This window comes from Dermacentor andersoni, chromosome 3, assembly GCF_023375885.2.
Source record: "Dermacentor andersoni chromosome 3, qqDerAnde1_hic_scaffold, whole genome shotgun sequence".
Classification (NCBI taxonomy): domain Eukaryota; kingdom Metazoa; phylum Arthropoda; class Arachnida; order Ixodida; family Ixodidae; genus Dermacentor; species Dermacentor andersoni.
Genome location: NC_092816.1, coordinates 122,931,039 through 122,951,223, shown reverse-complemented (window position 1 = coordinate 122,951,223; position 20,185 = coordinate 122,931,039). Strand labels below are relative to the sequence as shown.

General features: G+C 46.5%; 1 protein-coding gene and 1 non-coding gene across 4 annotated transcripts in view; both read right to left on the bottom strand.

The window, feature by feature from the left end:
- The window catches only part of LOC126538671 (uncharacterized), a 109,348-nt gene extending 91,084 nt beyond the window's left edge, over positions 1-18,264 (bottom strand). For 2 of the 3 annotated variants that reach the window (XM_055074545.2, XM_050185396.3), the window contains exons 1-3: positions 16,409-18,264; positions 13,539-13,722; positions 3,335-3,583 (exon numbers count right to left, since the gene is read on the bottom strand). In XM_055074545.2, the coding sequence (XP_054930520.1) occupies positions 3,335-3,583; positions 13,539-13,722; positions 16,409-16,573 (598 nt within the window). In that variant the 5' untranslated portion in view covers positions 16,574-18,264. Of the gene's footprint in view, positions 1-3,334; positions 3,584-13,538; positions 13,723-14,697; positions 16,112-16,408 lie in introns of those variants that run through there. The other variant, XM_072287290.1, reaches the window with a different exon arrangement.
- Positions 18,154-18,226, bottom strand: TRNAM-CAU (transfer RNA methionine (anticodon CAU)). Its single transcript has one exon. It is a non-coding gene; the product is annotated as a tRNA-Met (tRNA).
- Positions 18,265-20,185: the final 1,921 nt, after the last annotated feature.

Sequence of the window (20,185 nt, the reverse complement as noted above, 5' to 3'; positions counted from 1 at the left end):
GGTCGTTCACCGCTGCGAGCGCTAATCAGTCTCGAGATGACAAGAATTGCCGCTTCCACACTGCTTTTGTGCAAAATGTAAACAGGACTTGCCGATATATTCAGTGAATAAAAACGTGTTGATGTAGTAAGCATTTGTTTATTGTTTTCTTGATACCATCGTTAATTCAACATTCAGTTAATTTAGCATTATTTTTCAGTCCCACAAAATCCGAATTAACGAGGTTTTACTGTACAAACATGAGCATGCGCGGCGGTATGTGTGTGAAATTCTAAGATGTCCCACCGTTGCCATTTTGGGAAGCTGTGCCAGGACAGTGGAACGAAGGTTAACCGGAACGACAAGAAAAAATTCAGGACCATCAGAGAGCAAGCTGCAACAGTATAGGATGCGATCTTGGCGCACAAAGAGGCAGAAGGAGGGATCAGGAGCATGGGAGTTGAGATTGACATTGCCACTAAGCAACTGGCATCAACACTAATGATGCAATTACTCACCAAGGGTGCTAAGAATGGCAATTTGTACAAGAAATAGGCATTGTGGAACATTATGATCTCTGCGAATTGGTGAACCTAACAGTCACGGACGTGTCCCAGGAATCTAGCTTAAAATATGCCCAAGAACAAAAATACTGAAGGCATTATGGAAGACGGTCAAGCCTGTAGGAACGAAAAACTGCTTTCCCAAAGCTCGGATATCTTCCTGCCTAATGAATGTCTACCAAGACAAAGCGTAAGACGTCAGCTCATGCCTTGTAGACGCAGGCCGTGAATGAAACCCTTGTGAACAGTAGACAGACACGGGATGTCTGCTGCTATAACAACACAGATGTCTCAGAAAACATATTTTATGAAGCAGTTGTTGAGCTGGGACAACTTCTAGGAATGGAGGCCTTCGATGAATTGAGAAACCAGGTAGCCTCCAACTGTGCTTTCCAGTGATGTCTTCAGTATTACGGCCTTGTTGAAGCACCTTAATTATGGAAGGAGATTGGCCTTAGATCTCTCCTACAGCTTGTCAAACTTAGAGAGTGCCAGTGTACTGATAGCACTACAGAAACAAGGCTCAATAACCGACTTTCACTAGTGCAAGAGCAGTGCACAACAATTTCAGGAATAAAAAAGCTCTTCAGCACCTTGTTCTGTTAAACGGTAAACACTGTAAACGGTAAACAGTTTAACGGTAAAACCTCGTTAAACTGTACCTGTTTCGTTTCGTTTTGAAAGTAGTAAAGTCAAATCCCTGACTCAGCAGCCATTGAACATAATGCATCTTGTATACGCATAAACTGTACCAGCTAATTGCGTGTATATCGGTTAACATGCAGTGTTTCCACTTTTCGTCGGGCAATCGCGGTGGTGCATTGTCCCCATCGGTGGCCCGGCAGAATAAGAAGCCTCAGAGATTGGAACAGCAGCCTCCGAGTGCCCCGTGCGTTTGTGTGTGAAGCCACATCAACATCATTTCAGCACCGTGCCAGAAACTGTCGTGATGATGTGCAAGCTGGGACTCGTGTCATGCCAGAGCTACGATAAAGAAACAGTGGGTGCTCAGCATAGAAGAAAAATTGGACATCGTTCGTGCTATCAAATGTGGTGCAAAAAAGTAGGCACTAACACGCGACAGGGATCTACTGTTGACAACGGTGTGTGGCACTTGGAGTGCAAAGAAGTTGCTCGGCAGCACCACTGCAACTGCGAAAAGATGTCGGCTATGAGGTCCGACTTTTCGCCACAGCCACCTCAGTTGTTGCCAAAGTGTCGCCTAACTACAGTGACGAGGATGGCAAGGAAAGCGACAGCACGGGCGACTCAGGCCCAGCAGTGGCAGAAGCTGCGCATTACGTCAGCCTCATAAATGCAATTATCACGACGGGAACAGCACCCTGCTATGAAAAAGGCGCCCTGCGACTTATGCAGTGCTACCGCGCACGTGCAGAAAGAATATGCAACACCAACAAGGAATCTGCAGTGCAAGTATTTGCCAAGAAAAGGGGGCTGGCTCACACATTCAGTAAGTTTGAGGCCGCTGTCGTCTCTGCTAGGCCGCCTCGGCATCAAACGAAAATAACAGACTTTCGTCGTGTGAAGTGAATAAATACTGCATGCTTTTGTTCTTTCATCGCACTCTCACTGAGTTTTGTTTTTCACTGGTAAGTGGGTGATCTCCTGCTATTTCGGTTAAGCAATACTACCGTTTAGTACGTACTTTTTCCGAGCTCCGGCCAACTACAGTTTAATGGGATTTCACTGCATTTCTGAGTGAAAATCCAATTATAACGAACTACTGGTAGAGTGAACATATTTTGTGCAATAATTATGTTTGCTATATCGTATTTTTCCGCATATAACCCGCACCCCCAATTACAACAACAGCAGCCCGGAAAGCAAAAAGAAATACATGCATTTAACGATTGCAAAATGTCTCCATTAGTGGATGCACGACTCATCCATGTTGCATTTTTATCCAGCGGCTCTTATTCAATATATTTGGTGTAGAGACTCGCACAGTATCACATCTCGCAAGTGCTGCGGAATCCCTTGTGCTCGATGCTGCCCAAGCGAACGTTTCCCTTCGTTTTCGGCACAAAAGGAGCCCCGAGGGAACCACAGACAGGCTGCCCTGGCTGACATGGCAGCGGACTTTGTCATTGTGGTCGCTCCCCAATGTCAGCTCAATTCAGGGATCGTACGCACAGCGCCTGAACACCACAATTCACAGAACGGCACCACGTTGGCCGGGACCACCTGTTGATACAAGGTTTGTCCGGGTCGACAGGACTGATCAAAATAATGTGACATAGAAAGAGAGAACGACAACAAAAGCAGCAACTATTTCATAAAGCGCAAAGATCGGGCCGATTAGCCACCGATACGCATGTAAATCATGTTGGATATTGATGCTGATGCTCAAGAGTTTTGATATGCAGCGATTAACTTCACGTCGCTTCAACAGCTGCCTTTACAACAACTCTTTATGTCGCTCTTCTTAGTGACCCAAGTTGCCTACAAGCTTAAGCCACTGGGTATGTGCCAGAATAGACAACTTGCTGCTGACTGCTGCTTGACCTAGTGGTCAAACTTGGGTCACTGGATATTTGCCAAAACCGACAACTTACACTCTGTAACTAAATAACATAAATACATTACTAAAATATCTAGCAGTAATGAGCTCTCCATCACCAAATTACACACGTACCACTGCACGAATGCTAATCGCACTCACATAGATAATCATCGCCAAAGGATGCATTCTGCCTGCCTAATGGCACAGGTGTTGCACTATTTCAGTGCCATCACCGAGGGAGCCTTAAGTGTGCTCGTCTCTTCCTTACCAGGTTCAAAAGGCAGTGCCTCCACACACTGCCGCAGCTGCAGCTCGGAAGGAAATCCAAGGCACATCTCGCGCACAACCGCATAACCTCGCTGGCCAGCTGCCAAGCGGATCTGCAGGGCCTTGCATGTCAGCGCATCAGCCCAGTCAGAGACGCCACATGTCTCTGCTGACTCCGCCACGTGAGCAGCCTCTGCTGCCTCGGGTCCCGAGGAGCAGTCCACTTCCTCCTCACCCTCACTATCTCCATCTGCGAAAGTGTGAAAAGAGCTTGTAATGAACGAACACCAAGATGGTGCTCAAGGCAGCTAAGCCACAATAAGTGCATGGAGGAAGGTACGTGTCATTAAAACTCCAAAGATAACAGAAGAACATCATCTTGTTGGTCAGTGATGCTGGTGTTTAACCAGACCTCAAAAGTCTCTAGCAGGGGAACAATTTTCAGTGTTGTGCCCAACCAGACATCCGGATTTTCATAACATTATTCACAATACTTCCGCAGCCTCTTTTCCTGACCTCATCCATATGCTTACTACATTACCACTACTGGCTTATTTCGACTCATCATCTACATAACTTTGCAATGATACCAGTGGCCATGAAATTGGGTCTGAGCTTGGTCTACAACACCACGGCAAGGAATGGGTAATCACCTGTACCAGCTGCCTTCTTTCATGGTAAGAATGAAACTTCTCCATTACCGAGGGAGAGTGCCTGGCTTTAGCAGGGGTTGTCATCGAATTCTGGCTTTGCTTCTTTGGACAATTTTTTTTTTTTTCAGTGGTTACAGACCATCGTGCCCTATGCTGGCTCTCATTGCTCAATTATCTGTCTGGACGTCTCAGTCGCTGGGCATCACAGCTCAAAGAAGTCTCATCCAATGTACACAATGTACACTACCAAATATGGATCAAGATGCAGATTATTTGCCGTATGACCCTGTCGATGCTCCTAACAAAGTCGAGACTAACTAAACCAAAGCCAACAGCATGCAAAGCAACAACAGAGCCACATCAGAATTTCCAGTCCAATGCTGCACATGCTTTGCCAGGATCATGTGGTTCTAGGCAGCACAGCCACTGTCAGACCTGTCCAAAACATTGAAGACACATAGGGGCGATATTGTAGTGCAAAGACATACCTGCAAAGACACATCACAGGTACAACTAACAATTTCGCATGCAAAGTTGTTAGCTGCGCCTGTGACGTCTCTTTCTCTGTGGGTGTGCCTTTATGCTACAGTATGTCATTAAGTAAGCACCAACAAGCCCAATGTGTCCGCTTACAGTGAAGGCACACCTATATTGACACAACTATACGAAGCAGGGACTGTAAGAGGAAACATAAAATGCTTTGGAAGGCACTAAGCTAGCACATTTGAGGCACCCCAACAAGAAATCTCCAGCAGCCTCCACAAGGGAGAAGCAAGAAAGTGCTTAAGGCATATCCAGGTTAAGCATGACAGTGACAGTACTACACTCGTGGAATGAAATGCGTCACTTAAATCTTAACTTATGCACGTGTTCTTGCTTCCATCGCCTCCAGTGTGTGTGCCACTGGCGTAATTTCAGCTTGTGCAGTTGAAACAGCGTCTGTATCACCTTTAGCGACCAGATTTGTAGCGCATGGCACCCAAGAAGTTCTTGTGCATACGCGGTGTTCTACTTCAAAGTTTCCCTGTCTCATTTCATTTTGGGAACATAGTACAGGGTATGAAGAAATGCTGCAACAGCCTGTGCCACACCAAATGGTGGCACGAGGGAAAGCAACTACTGCATGTACTAAAGTTTTTCATGGTGAAAAAAGCAGCACTGCAAATTTAAGTTCGATGAGCGTGCTTTTTCTGCAACAAGATGTAGCCAAAAAAAGATAAACAATTCTAGGGTTTTATGTACCAAAACCAAGATATGATTATGTGGCGCACCACAGAGGGGGGATTCTGGATTAATTTTGACCACTTAGGCTCTTTAACAGCTGCCCGATGCACAGTACATGGGCATTTTTTATTTGTGCCCTTATCGAAATGCGGTCACTGCAGCCGGGATTTGATCCCATGCCCTTGGGCTTAGCAGTGCCACACCAAAGCCACTATACCACCACAGCGGATAAGGTACAATCACAAGGGGGCAATTTCATTCAATATAGTCACTAAACATCCTGATGCATTCAATTCACAAGGAGCCTTACCCCATCGAAATGCATGGAGCTGTGACAGCACCAAACAATCAGTCGGAATTACTAGCTCAAATTTGGCACGTTTGAATCATCAGTGCTCCAATTAACAATTCGGTTCAGAAGAAGATTAGCTACAGTTGCAAGGACACGAAAAATTCAACAAGAATAGTCATTCCGCAGACGATCAAAAACTATTTGCAGAGTATTTGGAATGCATTCTCAAGTCGCGAATGGCAGCTTGCCAATATCACTGAGAGAGAACATACATGATCAGTGCATTCCACAAGTGCTAGCATATCAATGAGAAAACAGGTGCAACCAATTTTATAGATGAAATTAATAAAAAGAAATCGAGTTGGGCAGGCCATGTAACGCATAAAGCAGATTAACATTGGACTTTTTGAATAACACAACGTAAGAAATGAGGCTCATGGCTGAACTAACGCAGATGAGCGACAGGGGTCCAGGAGCAGAAAGACAACTCATTGTATTGCCAAGAACGGCTTGTTCTTATACAGAGAATCGTACGATTTCACACAGGGCCGTGTGCAATTTCCAATCACACCATATCGTTCGATGAGGCAACACGACACAAGAGCTTGCCCTACGACACTCCTTCCCACTTTAAGTTTGCACTTCGCTTCTTAAAGTCCTCGTGTCTGAACCTATCTAGCGGACATCGTGCACGGCCGCTTTTTCGAGGCATGACTTCTGGCTTGTTTGGAACTTCTGTGCTTTGCTCTGCTGGGGGCGAGTCCTTGTGTGAAGGCGCTGAAGGTGCCGTTGTCGGAGAGCCTGTTGAAGCAGAAGGAATTGGACTCTGCGTAGAGTTACGCAATGCTGATTCCATGGGTTGTGCGGCATCCATAGGAAGTCTTGTAGGGGTAACTACAGGGTTTTGATATGGCGGTTGTTGCAGCTCGGCCAGGCGCATCGCATTAGGAGGTAGCTGCAATGGTCGAGCTGAAACAGGTCTCGCAAAGGAGTTACGCAAGTGGTCAGCGTACAGAAATCGTACTTCATCCGCCCCATTCACGAGATATGTCACTGGGCTCACAATATGCGTAACTATGCCATCTGCCCAAGCCACATTTTCACTGCGAACACATTTAATAAATACCTTGTCACCCACTCGGAATGCATGCTTGGCACCTTGGTGCTTATCTTTCTACCACTTGCTGTTCAGCTGTTTGTGAAGCATATCTTGCTGGAAATTGGGTTTGAGAAATGACAACTTTATCTTAGGTTGCCTCTTTTAAGAAGTGCTTCCCATCACACTATGAGGAGTGTCTCAATAGCTCATCGAAAAGATGTCTAATCCTGCTTGCACCAATTCATTGTTTTGCGAGACATCCGATAGTAACTGTATCAGTAATGTGTGCTTCATGGCTTCCACCAGACGTTCGGCTGCCCCGTTCGAAATCGGGCGATAGGGCGGCGTTCTTGTATGTTTTACGTTGTGTGTAGCTAAGAAGTGCTCGAACTCTTCTGATACAAATTGAGGCCCATTATCACTCACAATTTCGTCTGGGAATCTGTACGCCGCAAAAACGCTTCGAAATTTGAAAATAATTTGGCTTGTGATGGTTGAGGTCATTAGCCAGACCTCAATCCACTTAGATTAGGCATCAACTAAGACTAGAAAGTTGAACTGTCCTTTCACAGCAAACTCAACATGCAACCTTTGCCAAACCTTGGACGGATAAGGCCAAGGGTGTAATGGTACAGGCTGCGCGGCCGGCTGCACGGCTTGACAAACCCGACAGATTCGTATGTAGTCTTCTATGGCTTTGTCGAGCCCTGGCCACCTAAAGCTTTCTAGCCAGTATCTTCATCCTTGAGGTGCCTGGGTGGTTCTCATGCGGCAAAGACAACACAGCCGGTTGCAATGCATCTGGCACAATCACCCTTGTGCCCCACGTGACACAACCTTGTTCGAGCGATAGCTCTGGACGTCTAACATAGTATGGCTGAAGTTCATTAGGAATCTCTGAAGGCCAGCCATATCGCACGAACTCAACGACTCTGCACAGTTTGCCATCTCGTGCAGTGACCTTAGCTACGTCTGAAGAGTTCAACGGAGTGCTTTCGAATACGCAAAGCACTTCTGAACTCCCATATTTGGGACAAGATGGTAAAGGCAGACAAGACAGAGCATCAGCCACTTCAATTTCAGCCCTTTTTCGGTGCTTAAGCGTACACTGGTATGCCGACATTATCAAGGACCATCTTTACAGTTTGGCTGCTGCTTGCAATAGGGTCGCTTTACTTTGTCCCAAGATGCTTACGAGTGGCTGATGGTCTTTGTACAACATAAGCTTTCTACCAAAACGTAACTTATGGAACTTCTTAAGTCCAAATGTGAGCGCTAGGGCCTCTTTTTCACATCGAGCATTTTTCTTGGCTGACGTCAGAGATTGCGAAGCAAAAGCTATCATACGCTCTTCTCCACTCTGCAGCATGTGAAAAATAACCGCTCTCACGCCATACGCAGACGCATCGCATTGCAACCCGAGCAGTTTGCATGTGTTGTAATAGGTAAGAGCACAGCTGTTTACAAACAGATGCGTAGTTGCTTTGAAAGCATTACTACACTGTTTCGTCCACAGCCATCACTCTCCCTTTCGTAACAATCTGTACATTGGATCTGCGACAGGTGACACATTCTTCATAAACTTGCTGTAAAAAATTAGCATCCCTAACTATGCTCTCAATTCGGTTACATTTGTTGCTCAGGAGCATGCAGGATTGCCTTCACTTTCTCTTGTGAGGTAGATGCCATCGGCACTGACCAAGGTGCGAGAGTGAATCTTGGAAAAAAGCTTTAGCATAATGTTATGCTCCGAAAGCTTGCCTAGCAGCCACTCGAGTGTTTGTTGGCAATCGTCCACATTCGGGCCTGCAATTATGACATCATCAATGTAACAACCAACACTGGAACAAAGCAGAGGCACTGGCTATACCATAAGAAAGTCTGTTATACTGATAGAGTCCCTTATGTGTGTTAACTGTCAGAATCTGTCTTGATTCATGGCTCAGTACCACTTGTTGGCATGCCGGTGACAAATCTAAGACACAAAATACTTTGCCCCAGCAAATAGTTGTGAACAATACCTCTGGTTGTGGTAGCGGGTAGTGGTCTATCTTAAGCACAGGCTTTACAGTGATTTCATAATCACCCCAGAGGCGTATTTGATCACCTTGCTTCTTTGGGACCAGAACCAGTGGAGTTGCCCAGTCGCTTCTACTCACGGGCATGACAATACCTGGGCTTTCAAGCTCAGTGAGGTGTTTTTCCGCTTGTTCACGCAAAGAAAAAGGAAGCAGGTGTGCTTTGCAAAACACCGGCGTACAACCCAGTTGCAAAACAATTTGTGCCTCGAAGTTCTCGATGGCACCGAGCGAATGCAAAAACACACTTGGAAACTTCGCGCGAATCTTATCTACTCTATCATCACTGCGTACATTGCAAAGCGATTTCTGATTCAGCCGAAGCTAATTATTCCAGCTTCTTCCCAGCAATACAGGTAACTCATGCTCACATTCTTTGACAACAATGATTGGCAAAACAGCGCTCTGCCCTTCATAGGTCGTGGTTACATTGCATTGCCCTACGACATCCATTTTCTCGCCTGTGTACGTCTTTAGAACAATCTGAGTTGGTTCACAATTTACATGTGAAAAATTGTCTTTGTACACACCTTCAGGTAAAACTGTCACTGCGGCCCCCGTGTCCACTTGCATTGACACTTGCTGGCCTTCCACGTTTACAGTCACTACATAACCATTCTTCACTGCTGTGTCAACTGCGCAGTTGTACAGAGTGTGCACGTCTTCCCCTGACGATTCCATTACTGCATGTGCCTTCAGCTGACTTTCGCTCGTCGTTTTGAAGGTGTCCAACTTTTGAACGTAGCTTGCACGAGTAGTTCTTATGCCAGCAATTTTCTGGCACATGTGTCTTGCCGCAGTGATAACGTTTTTGTTCCTTGGCCTTGTTTCGCACCGAACATTTCTCCTTCGCTGGGTCACGGTCACTATGCTCATGATCGTTAGTTTTCATTTTCACTCCATTTATGCTCTCTGTCCAGCTTCCTGCTTCTATTGCAGCTGTTTGCTTCGCGGACAACTCACTGTCAAGAGCTATATTGCATGCCCTTTCAAAGGTGAGTGCGTCAGCCATCAACAATGCCTTCTGCATTTCTTCACTTCGAATCACACCTACCAGTCTATCGCGTAGTGCGTCCAGGAGAAATTACCCAAGTTACATGTCCAGGCGAGGTGCTTCAACTCTACTAGGACATCTTCAACACTTTTGTGGTCAAGTTACATTCAACGGGTGAATTTGCACCTTTCTGCAATTACAGACATCTTCGGGCTGTAATGGCATTGCAAGAGCTCTTCTACTTCCACGAAGGTCTTGTTTCCTGGCAGCAATGGAACAACCAAGTTCTTGAGAATTTCATATGCTTCTGTACCAATTACTGTCAAGAAAACAGACAGTTTCTTCTCTTCATTCATCTGGTTTGCCTTGACGTAACGCTAAATCGTTCGACATAGGATTCGAAGTTCTGGATCTTAGGGTTGTACTCATCTAGTCTGCCAAGCCGGGAGGGCCATGGCTTGGTAGGAGAAATAAATATTACTTGTTTAACTTGCGGGTCCCTTGCTGGCCTATGGTAACGACACCTCCGGGAGCAGCGTGGCCTTGTTGAGCCGCCACATTGTCAGTGGTCGTGTCTAGTAGGCTAGGTCACGGTGATCCCACCCTCGTCGCCAGATGAACTACCACAGACGAGCAACAGGGGTCCAGGAGCAGAAAGACAACTCATTTTATGGCCATGAACGGCTTGTTCTTATACAGAGAATTGTCACACAGGGCCGTGTGCAATTTCCAATCGCACCAGATCGCTCGATAAGACAATGCGACACACAAGGGCTTGCATGATGACACTGGCCTAAGCTGTAAAAGGAAGAGTTGGCTAAAACGTGTGGGGACTGCGTAGCACATTTCGTTGCAGCGCCATAGCGCAACACGTTTTGGGCATAGGAGCCGCAGCGCGGCGAGGTCGCTTTCGAACTTCGTGCGCGCGGTCCATCGCTTTCCCTCTCACTCGTTCCTCCGAGGGCACCGAACGGCAGCGGGACCGTAAAACACTTGCTGCTGTCCGCCCCCGAACAGTCCAGGGGCTCACCCGATTGGTCTGTTTGGGTGGGAACCCGCGTTCCCCCTCTCCTGGCGACTCAAGTCGACAGAGGAGCGGCAACGCGGGGAGAAGCTCTCGGACAGCGAAACGGTGCGTACTGACTTCCGATTCTCCCGGTCATCCCTTTGGTTGGCCGGTCTCGCCGAAGGTCCTCGACCCGAGGCAGTTGCGTACCTATTCGCTGCTCCTGTTCTGAAGGCTACGCCAAAGAGACGCGGCTCACTTGACGTGCGCGGTCGTACTGCGCCGAGTCGCCCTCGGAGGCTACCCCGAGCTGAAAGAACGTTGCCCTGGTAGCACAGTCGTTGGGAGCCATCCTCCCGTATAGCGGCGTGCTACCGCGCGTTTGAGATACCGAGTGTCACCCCTTGACTTGCGGGAGCTTCGGCTCACGAGCCCCGCGCCGAAAGGGGTGTATACAGATATCCTGAACGCCAAGGTGGTCGTACAATAAACGCCTTCCTTGTACTCTGGGCCTTCTCCTTGCGGCGCTCTGTTTCGCTCCCAGAGGAGACCGAACGAGCGTCCGCTTCGGGCACACGCTACACACGCAGCTGAGCTGATCGTCCCCCGGAGGGACTCGGATCCTCGGACCCGCGCGGTGGTCTAGGTGACTCCCGGCGGAGCACCGCTATATAGGCGGAGACCACAAACGAGAACTTCAAGGAAAGCTTTAAACCATCGATATTACGGTTTGTCTCACCAATAGATATTGTGCCTTATGGACGTGGAACTTTTAAATTAAACAGATACTCTTTAGAGTGACATTTAAAGGGCCCCTCACTAGGCCCCTTTGCAAATTTTGGTTATACGCTGGAAGTTGTTACGTGTCCTCTAGGGAGCGTTCTGCCGCAAAACAAATCAGCTAAGTAATAGCCAAGATGGAAACATTTCGGTGCTGCGAACCCATGATTTCAGCAGGTGAGCTCCACTTCCAAGCAAGAGGCTCTCTCATCTCGCCTCGTCTAGCCTACGCAAGCAAAATTACTTCCCTGCATTCTCCCATACCGGACCTCGAGGATCGAGTGACGCATAAGACACAGGCCCCGCCTTCATATCTTTCTTTTTGCTCCTCGTTTTTTCTTTTGCTTTTTTGTTTTTTTTTTGTTTTCTTTCGGTGCTACGCACTTTTGCTGACGGCGTTGTGCGCGAGCTGTTGTCTTGTTCGTGCAGAGCATGATTTTGCCCGCTGTGCACAAGGAAACATGACTAGCTGTATAATTCAGTGCTACACAAATACTGAGACAGAACAAGCGGATCGCAGAGCATAATAACGCGCCGGAACATGGTAGAAAATGGCATAGTGTTGGTACCTGCGCATGTGACCGCACGACCGTGGAAACAAGTAGACGAAGCGGAAGTACTCTCTCTTGCTTCGGTGCAAAGTAATACAAAAAACATGCAGACATTCCATTTGTGTGTTTTATTATTTCTCTAAACTTCAATTCGTCAATTTAAGCAACAGATCACACAGATAACAGATGTTGTCTTGAATAATTCTCGAAGTCACGCATCACCACGAGCGACGTCACACTGCGGACATGACGTCACCATCCAGCTTGCAGAGCGGCGGCCGCAAGGAGAAGGAAAAACAGCGTTCAGTTTGAAATTTCTGGTCTTTCCGCGGCGCGTAGCAATGTAATACTTTGCAGACACGATCGTTATTGCGCAATGTGTGCTCTGTGCTGGTCAGCTCAAAATGGCCGGACCTGGTGAGGGGCCCTTTAATGAAGAGTACAATGCTGAAAATTCTATTCAATGCTTCATTAACTTTCATCATTCATGTGTTTGTTATTCTATGGTGAAGCAACCGACACATTGGTTAAAAATGTTGATTGTTTCTGTCTGTAGTTGCATACATTCTAATACAGATTTTTTTACCTTTCTTTGGTACATATTCTTGCCTTTCTGCTTGTATTTTTGTTTTTTGTGAAAATTGTACAAGGGTGTTTATATTTCTTCCGTATTTTTAACTCATGTCCATTAATATGCTACATAACACATTATTTCACTAGTGTTTATGTTTCCAAGCTCATTCCACTAAAGAAGAATTACTAGTTAGTCTTGCACGGCTGATGAGGAAAATTAGTGCAACAAAAAGACCACACACACACAGGAAGGGAAGTCAAAGACAAGCACTCATTTTTTACTTCCCTTCCTTTGTGCGTGGTCATTTTGTTGCACTAATTTTCCTTATCAGCAATTGTGCGTTATTCTTATTCATGCCTCCCAGCTGTCATGTGCCCTGTACTTAATGGCCCCACACCCAGTCAGCTATTTATTGTAGCTTTTCACCAGGAGTCCCTCCCAGACCTTGCAAGAATAAAGTACAATTCTGATCCAATTAAGAGGCAGCCAGAGGTAACCCCTTTTTTTTTCAATGCTTCAAATTAGGATAATCGATTATACTATTCACTGTAAATGGTTTTCAAGAACAGACTTATGCAAAAATGGTGGCAAGACACTAAAGACAGGGCTGGACTTTATTGATGATACCTGTAACCTAGCATGGCTGATTCTTCGGCTGGTTGGTACGGTTTACTCATAATGGCAAAGCCTTTAGTGCAATTCAGTAAGACAGGGACGTGAGAGAGACACAGGATAACCTATCATCTTAAGATTGTATCTGTGATATACTTAATGATATATTTTATCTAAAAGTCTCGCATGCATACACAGGGGTGCATGTTCCCTTTGAGTGGCTGCATTCTTGGCCCGTCATTGACTGTAGAAGCTAATTCTGTCTCGTCAGAAGACTTTGCACTGGGCGCTGCAACCACTTATTTAATCAGGAATGAAAACCCAGAGCAATGCACCACTGACCATCCACAGAGTCCGACGGTGAGCGCCTCCTCTTGGTTGCAGTTGGTGCCCGCCTGTTCCGACGCCGTCCTCTCTTCTGACCTGTGGGTATCGCAGATCCGGGGATGGTTGGCACGGCATTGTGTTTGAGCAGCTTACGCCCGTCTGCCCTGCACTGCTCAAACTGGTCCGGTTCGAAATGGTCCTGCAGACAACACAGTCGTTAACAGAGTTTTTGCCTTTGCTCGTGGAAGGGCAACTTTATGGCAGGTGACAAAATGAACAGTAGGCCTGTCACGAGAATGATTCGGCATGTTGCAACAACTGTGGAGTCAAAAGTTGCATCCCCTTACGCTTTTTAAAAATTTGTTAAAGTTTAGCCAACACAATGTGCTGCACCATCATATATCTTATACGAGACATGAGCAGATACAAACCAAGACCGAAAGCATGGTTCTAGTCACAAAATCGCTGCAGGAGCAGTCACCGTAGCCATAATTATCCCTTTCAGGCTATTATCACATTTAAGATTTCTGCAAAACTCATTTGCCTCACAGTTCAGGTCAGTTTTGTCAAAGCTTTATCCACAAATTAGCAGCACATTTAAGGGCTGGACAATTCTCCTCAACTATGGATATCCTCATTTAATTTTTTGTGTTGAAGAGCAATAAGCTTCTTCTATTGATCAATTAATTAATCAATGCAGTTCACAGTAAAGTTATATCAGTTCTCACTGGAAGTTCCAGCATGCTTGGTTTCCTTTCTTCTTTCCAATCGCTGCCAAACTATGTAAAGGTGTAGATGGCCTAAATCGGAAATCTGTTTCCATCTTGAATAGGTTTTAACTAACGATTTTAAATGTGACAAATCTCATCAAAATTGGTTCAGTAATAACAAGTAAAATGATTTTGTCATTCCCGTGTATTTAAATAGCAGCTCCCAGGAAGGTGACATGATTTATGCTAGCCTAAAATGTTTTGAAAGCTGTGAATGACTGTTCTGTCCCTTTGTAGCTTTTCAATCTCAGTTCAAAGTTATGCACACCATTAGTGTACTGCACAAATGTTGGCCACAGGCACACAAATTCTACTGCCTCCTACAGAAAGTACAAGATGATGAGAAGAGTGATTACAGAAGTATCAAAATTTGGGATGTGAACTATGGTCTTCAAGAGTGTTACCATGCATTCGTCCTGGGCCTCCAATGCGGAGGTCAACCGCCAGGCCTTGCTTACAAAATCTCTGCCGCTATATCTGCAATTTACGTAGGACTGTTGTCAAAAGGTTGCTGTCACGATCTGCCTTAATGCTTAATAAAGAAATCGCTCATCACACTAATGGAATATTTCACTGATCATTTCATAGTGCTTAGATTGAGTTATAAAGGTCATGTGAGACAGCAACCAAGCTTTACCACAAGCATAAAACAGCTCCACAGGGATTAGCAAAGCCATGCAATCGCTACCATACCCACTTATTTCATAAGACAGCATTATAACTGTTTTACGCAACCTTCGTACCACTGCTAGAGTACTCCAAAACGACCAGTTGTATGCGCCATAAGATTTAACTAATATCAACATGGCATTTCTATTTTATTTGGAAGAAAAATGTAAGTGCATTGTTATGCATTCTCGGCATATGGCAGTGCTGTAGTACAAACTATGCAATACCATACACGGCTAAAGTGACCAACAGTGGCCAAACAAAAGATGTCCCAGCAGTCTGTGTTTGTACACACTTGCACGAATGCCCTGCAGACTTTTTTGAGTTCGTCAATCTGTAGACAGGCATTGACGCAGGCCTGCTGGTAGACTTGTGAAAGAGTGGAACAAGGCAAGAACATGGATGACAAAGCACTGCAAGTGCTCCAGGAAGGGGCTACGCAAAGAGAAGGAAATCTGGACGAGATGCTTACGCAAGATTTCATTTTAAGTACCACTGAATGAACTGTCTAAAGATTTGTCATCTTCATCAAAAAGGTTAACTGAAGGCATGCTGCACGATTCATTGATTTCGCGTGTTCGCTAATCTGCATATTTTCGCAGAATGTTTGCATTACTCAAATCCGAATAGCACCCGCAATCTTTGCAATGTACTGCCAGGTTGCTGCCTACTCCAGGCTTTTTTTCTTCTTCTTTTTTTTATGAGGCCCGACATCGCAGGTGTCTTAAAAATACTTGTTATATTTTTGGATGGTTGGCCAAAATTTTTATTTGCTAGTGGGATCCCTACGTTCGCTAGTAAGCACAAAAGCGTAGTAAAATGTCGAAGCGAACAGCTTCACCGGTGTCTCCACCGTTAGGAAAGACAAGATGACAACGCACGCACGCAACGCTTCCGCGACGACCGGCTTCGTTTATCACAGCATTCGCTCGCTATCCCGCTGCAGTCACCACGGGCACAGTTCGAAAACAATTCATAGAAGGATGGCCCGCAGTAAAAGGCAACGGCCACGCGCGTTCAGATAAACCCTTCACGTTTTTCTTTGTTCCTTCTCTAGCGCCGCAGTGTTTACGATGCTCAAAAGTTTCACGCTACCTGTTGCCAAGCAACCTACCGGTGTCATCCAGAAAGATTGAAAGCGACCACGTTTCCAAACTATCACGAGTCATATGTGCCGCTCAACAGGTCGGTGCAATGGAGAGGATGAAGTTAACAAGAACGCGTGCAACAGTCAATATCAGTAGCGTGTTGACATCATAATACAGCGACACACGCCCATGAAAGGGTAGCACAACTAAACAGTACATACACAACTCAACAAGGAACCCCAAAACATACATCGAGAGCGTCGCCGAAAGCTAGGCCTCTATGTTGCCGGCTCGCGCTTTTCAGAGAAGTAACAGCCACTGCGGGGTCAAGTTCGTCAGGGTTTATCGGAACGCTCACCTCGCAGAGACGTGATCCCGTCGTCGGCACAAATCCCTGCCGCTTGATAATCGCCAGCCACACCTCGCGCCGAGCGGAGTCTTTCTCGCTCAAGGGGATGCGGAACAGGCGCTTGCCCCGGGTCACGCTGTTGGAGCAGCCGGAAGCGCAGCATGACGCTGGCATTATTGGCCAGTTTATCACAGGTTTCGCTGCCACGTACACGGATTTATTTGTGTTGAAGAGTGCTTCGGTTCCAAACGCCCCAACTTTAATTTTCCGCTGTGGACCTCCTTGGCATGGTGAATGCCCTCCAAAATGGCGTACATTTCGAAGCGCTTAGTGTCACGTGACTTATCTGTGCTCTCCATGGTGCTCTTTCACAGGGCTGGTAGGCGAGGTTAGCGAGATGCTGACTTTGCTGGCTACTGGTTTTACGGAGGGGCGAGCGCAGCGCGAAAGCTTTAGCTGCTCGTCGCTATTCATGGGGAAAAAAGGGGCTATTGTTGCATTCCTCAAAGTAAAGCCGTGAACTCTCTGCAATGATTATTCCTTCCGGTTCAGAACACTGCTGTTCCAGGGACTCCCCTTACAGTGACAACAGATAAAAGTGGACGTTTCCTTAGTGCGTCATCTTGTTCAAAACCCCCAATTGTCACCCGAAACAAAAATCATAATCATTTAATGCCTCTAAAATATTTCGCAAACCTAGTTCAAGTTTTGCAATTTTCGGCGCGTTAAGGAAAGCCCGCCAAATATAACAAAAAAGCCACGCGAGATATATAGCGTGTCTACTGAAACTGCCGATTTCGAGGTCACGCATGTCTGCCGTTAGTTCATTGAGCATTACAAGTTTATTACTAATTAGCAGGAAAAAAATACGAGACGTTTTTTTTTTTTTAGTTTGCTGCTAACGGTCGACATGCACTGCATTTCATCCGCACGTCTTTTTTTTTTTTTTTTTTTTTTGTAGTTGCAGGATTTTTTTTTTTTTTTTACTTGGTGCGTCATATCTGGGACACATGTGTCTGTTTATGCTGATATTTTCCTGCGCTGTTTTCTTTAGTGTTGCAGGTACGCTTTTCGCGTGGTTACATATATAAATATTCACAGACATTAACAGCACAGTTAGAGGCAAGAACTATATCTCGATCATAAAAGACGTTTTACAAAATTGCCTAGAATAAAAATCAACTGAAATAGCGCAGTGGCATTGATTTGTTAACCAGCCCAGAACTTACCTTGTCGTTTACTCAGCAAGATGCGTCCACTCCAGTATACGGTATACATACTTCACCTGCTAATGCGAAGGTAATCTGCGGTGATTGAAATCAAAACAGGTCGTCACGTGCGTCGCGACGTTGCAGTGCCTTTAATTCCTCCATATGCCTTAATTGGGAGAAAACTTTCCCTAGTTTTCGATAATTTTCTCTTTTCACTTATACAAGGCCTGCCTAAGATAGATCTAGGGTAACTTCTCTATGGCTGGCAGCATTATCTTTACCTCCTCTGCCCACAATTTTGTCTAACGTCTGCTGCTTCATATATAGGAGAAGTGATCCCGATGTCACGCATATGAAGATGCTCGCACTAAATGTGTCACAATTTAACAGTAGTGCGTTCCTAAATTCGGACTTATTTTAGGGATGCCGACAGTCATACGACAGAGGGCAAAAGCGAAAAAAAAAAAAAATAGAGCTGGAGGAGAAGCGAAATAACAAGAATGTATGCGATGGCGCGGCTAGAAAAAAAATTCGCCGCCACCTTGCCCCGGGTGAGGATCGAACTCACGACCTTCAGATTATGAGACTGACGCGCTGCCTACTGCGCTACCGAGGCGGACGAAAATGTCGAACATGCTGATTGAGTCAGTGGTAAGCTATAAGCCTCCAAAATGGCATGCTTATCATGTCGGTAGTAAGCCTGCCAACTTTCATGTTCACTACGTCAATTATAAAATTTAGTCCTCCAAAATATCATGCTGATCATACGCCTGCATTTCGCATAGCACCTTTTTCTTTGCTTTATCCCGTCATCCAACCCCGTACGTCACTGGCGTAGGGGTCGATGACCCCCGAAATTTTTTGACGATACCCCCCCCCCCTTTCCCACGGAACAGAAATCTTGAGGAGGTGGGCTCCGAAAGAGCGACATGGATGAAAGAGAAAGCTTGAATGTGAAAGCGAGGCGAGGGCTAGTGGCGGTCCGAAGGGGAGGAGGGGGTTGTCATGTCATCGTACCTAGAACTTAAATGCAGTTTCCCCGCAAGCACTGTCGTGTCGCAGTAGCGTTTCCTTGCCTTCTCCCATCAGCGTTTCCCTATCCCCTCCCCTTGTATGGTAACTGCGAGCGAAGAGTGGCAAGGCTGTTAAATCACTCGTTTCGCGACTGCGTCGGTTCTACCCGATCTATGCCTCCTCTACGTACCCCCTCCTCTCTACCATTCCATCTACCTTCCCTCTGGAAAGGTAGTTTGACAACATCTGCATAGGGGCTAGATGATGCATTGCAGATCGACGGAAAACAAGCGCTCTGGAAGACACCCACAACAGCCGAGAAAGACCGTCGATCAGGAAAGGTAAGCGCTGCGATTTCTGCAGTGGTTTTGCGGGGAGTGACGGGTAATTACAGCTGCCAAGAGGCTAATGTGGTGATCGAGGCCCAGGGAGCTCCAGCGGACATTGTGCATACTCGACGCGGTACAAAGGTCCAAACAAGTTTCTCGCATCTTCTTCCCTCTCTGCCATGCTTCATCGTGCGAGGAGGAAAGGGCGCGCGGCGGCAACACCCTCTTCCTCCTCTCTGGCTTGTGCGATCCGGCGTGGCGCTGCTTGAAAGTATTGCTGTCGCGTGCTGTGGAACGATTTCGAGATGTTTTAGATCATGCTTTGTGAAATTTACACAATGTCCATTCATATTGCTACACGCGTGTGGTATTTGATTGTTTGAACGAGGCGCGTGGGCGCCATCACTCGAGAAAAGAGGAGGAAGAACAAATCCGGCTCGCGCTGTAAATCTAACCGGTCAGCGCTGCAATTCCATAGATATTAGGAAATTTATGCTCCATATTAATCTGGAATAATCCACCCATTTCTTGGCCAATCCCTCACCGTGGGTAGGAGCCGCACATGTGACAGGCTACAACAACAACCGCTGTTGTAAATATAACCTGTAAACTGAACTGAACTGAACCTGTAAATAGTTGCTCGTCTTACTGACTAGTCCTTCGCGTAACATTGTGGTGGAGGGTGCCGTTCCCCGTCCTCGCCACAGAGCTCCGCAGCGGCCGCACCGTCCCGCTTTCCGCCGCGGCTCCCGGTGACGACACCTCGTCTCCTTCTACTCCTGCGACCCCGACAACAACGTACGTTACGGTTACAAATCCCCGCGATCCTGGCATATTCTCCGGCCAAGATAATGTCGACGTTGAGGGGCTCGACCTGTATGATCGCGTTAGCAAAAACAACCGCTGGGACCCTACCATTACGCTAGCCAATGTCCTATTCTACTTGGGCGGAACTCCTCGTGTCTGGTTCCGGACACACGAGGACGAGATCTCTCGCTGGGATGCTTTCAAGAAGAAGCTCGTCGACCTCCTTGGAAATCCCACCGGTCGGCAGCTGGCTGCTAGAAAAGAGCTTGCTACCCGAGTTCAGTCTTCTACTGAATCGTATGTCTCCTACATACAAGACGTGCTCGCTCTTCGCCGGAAAGTCGACGAGAAAATGGCCGAGGTTGACAAAGTCGGCCACGTACTTAAAGGGATCGACGACGACGCCTTCAACTTCGTCAGATCGT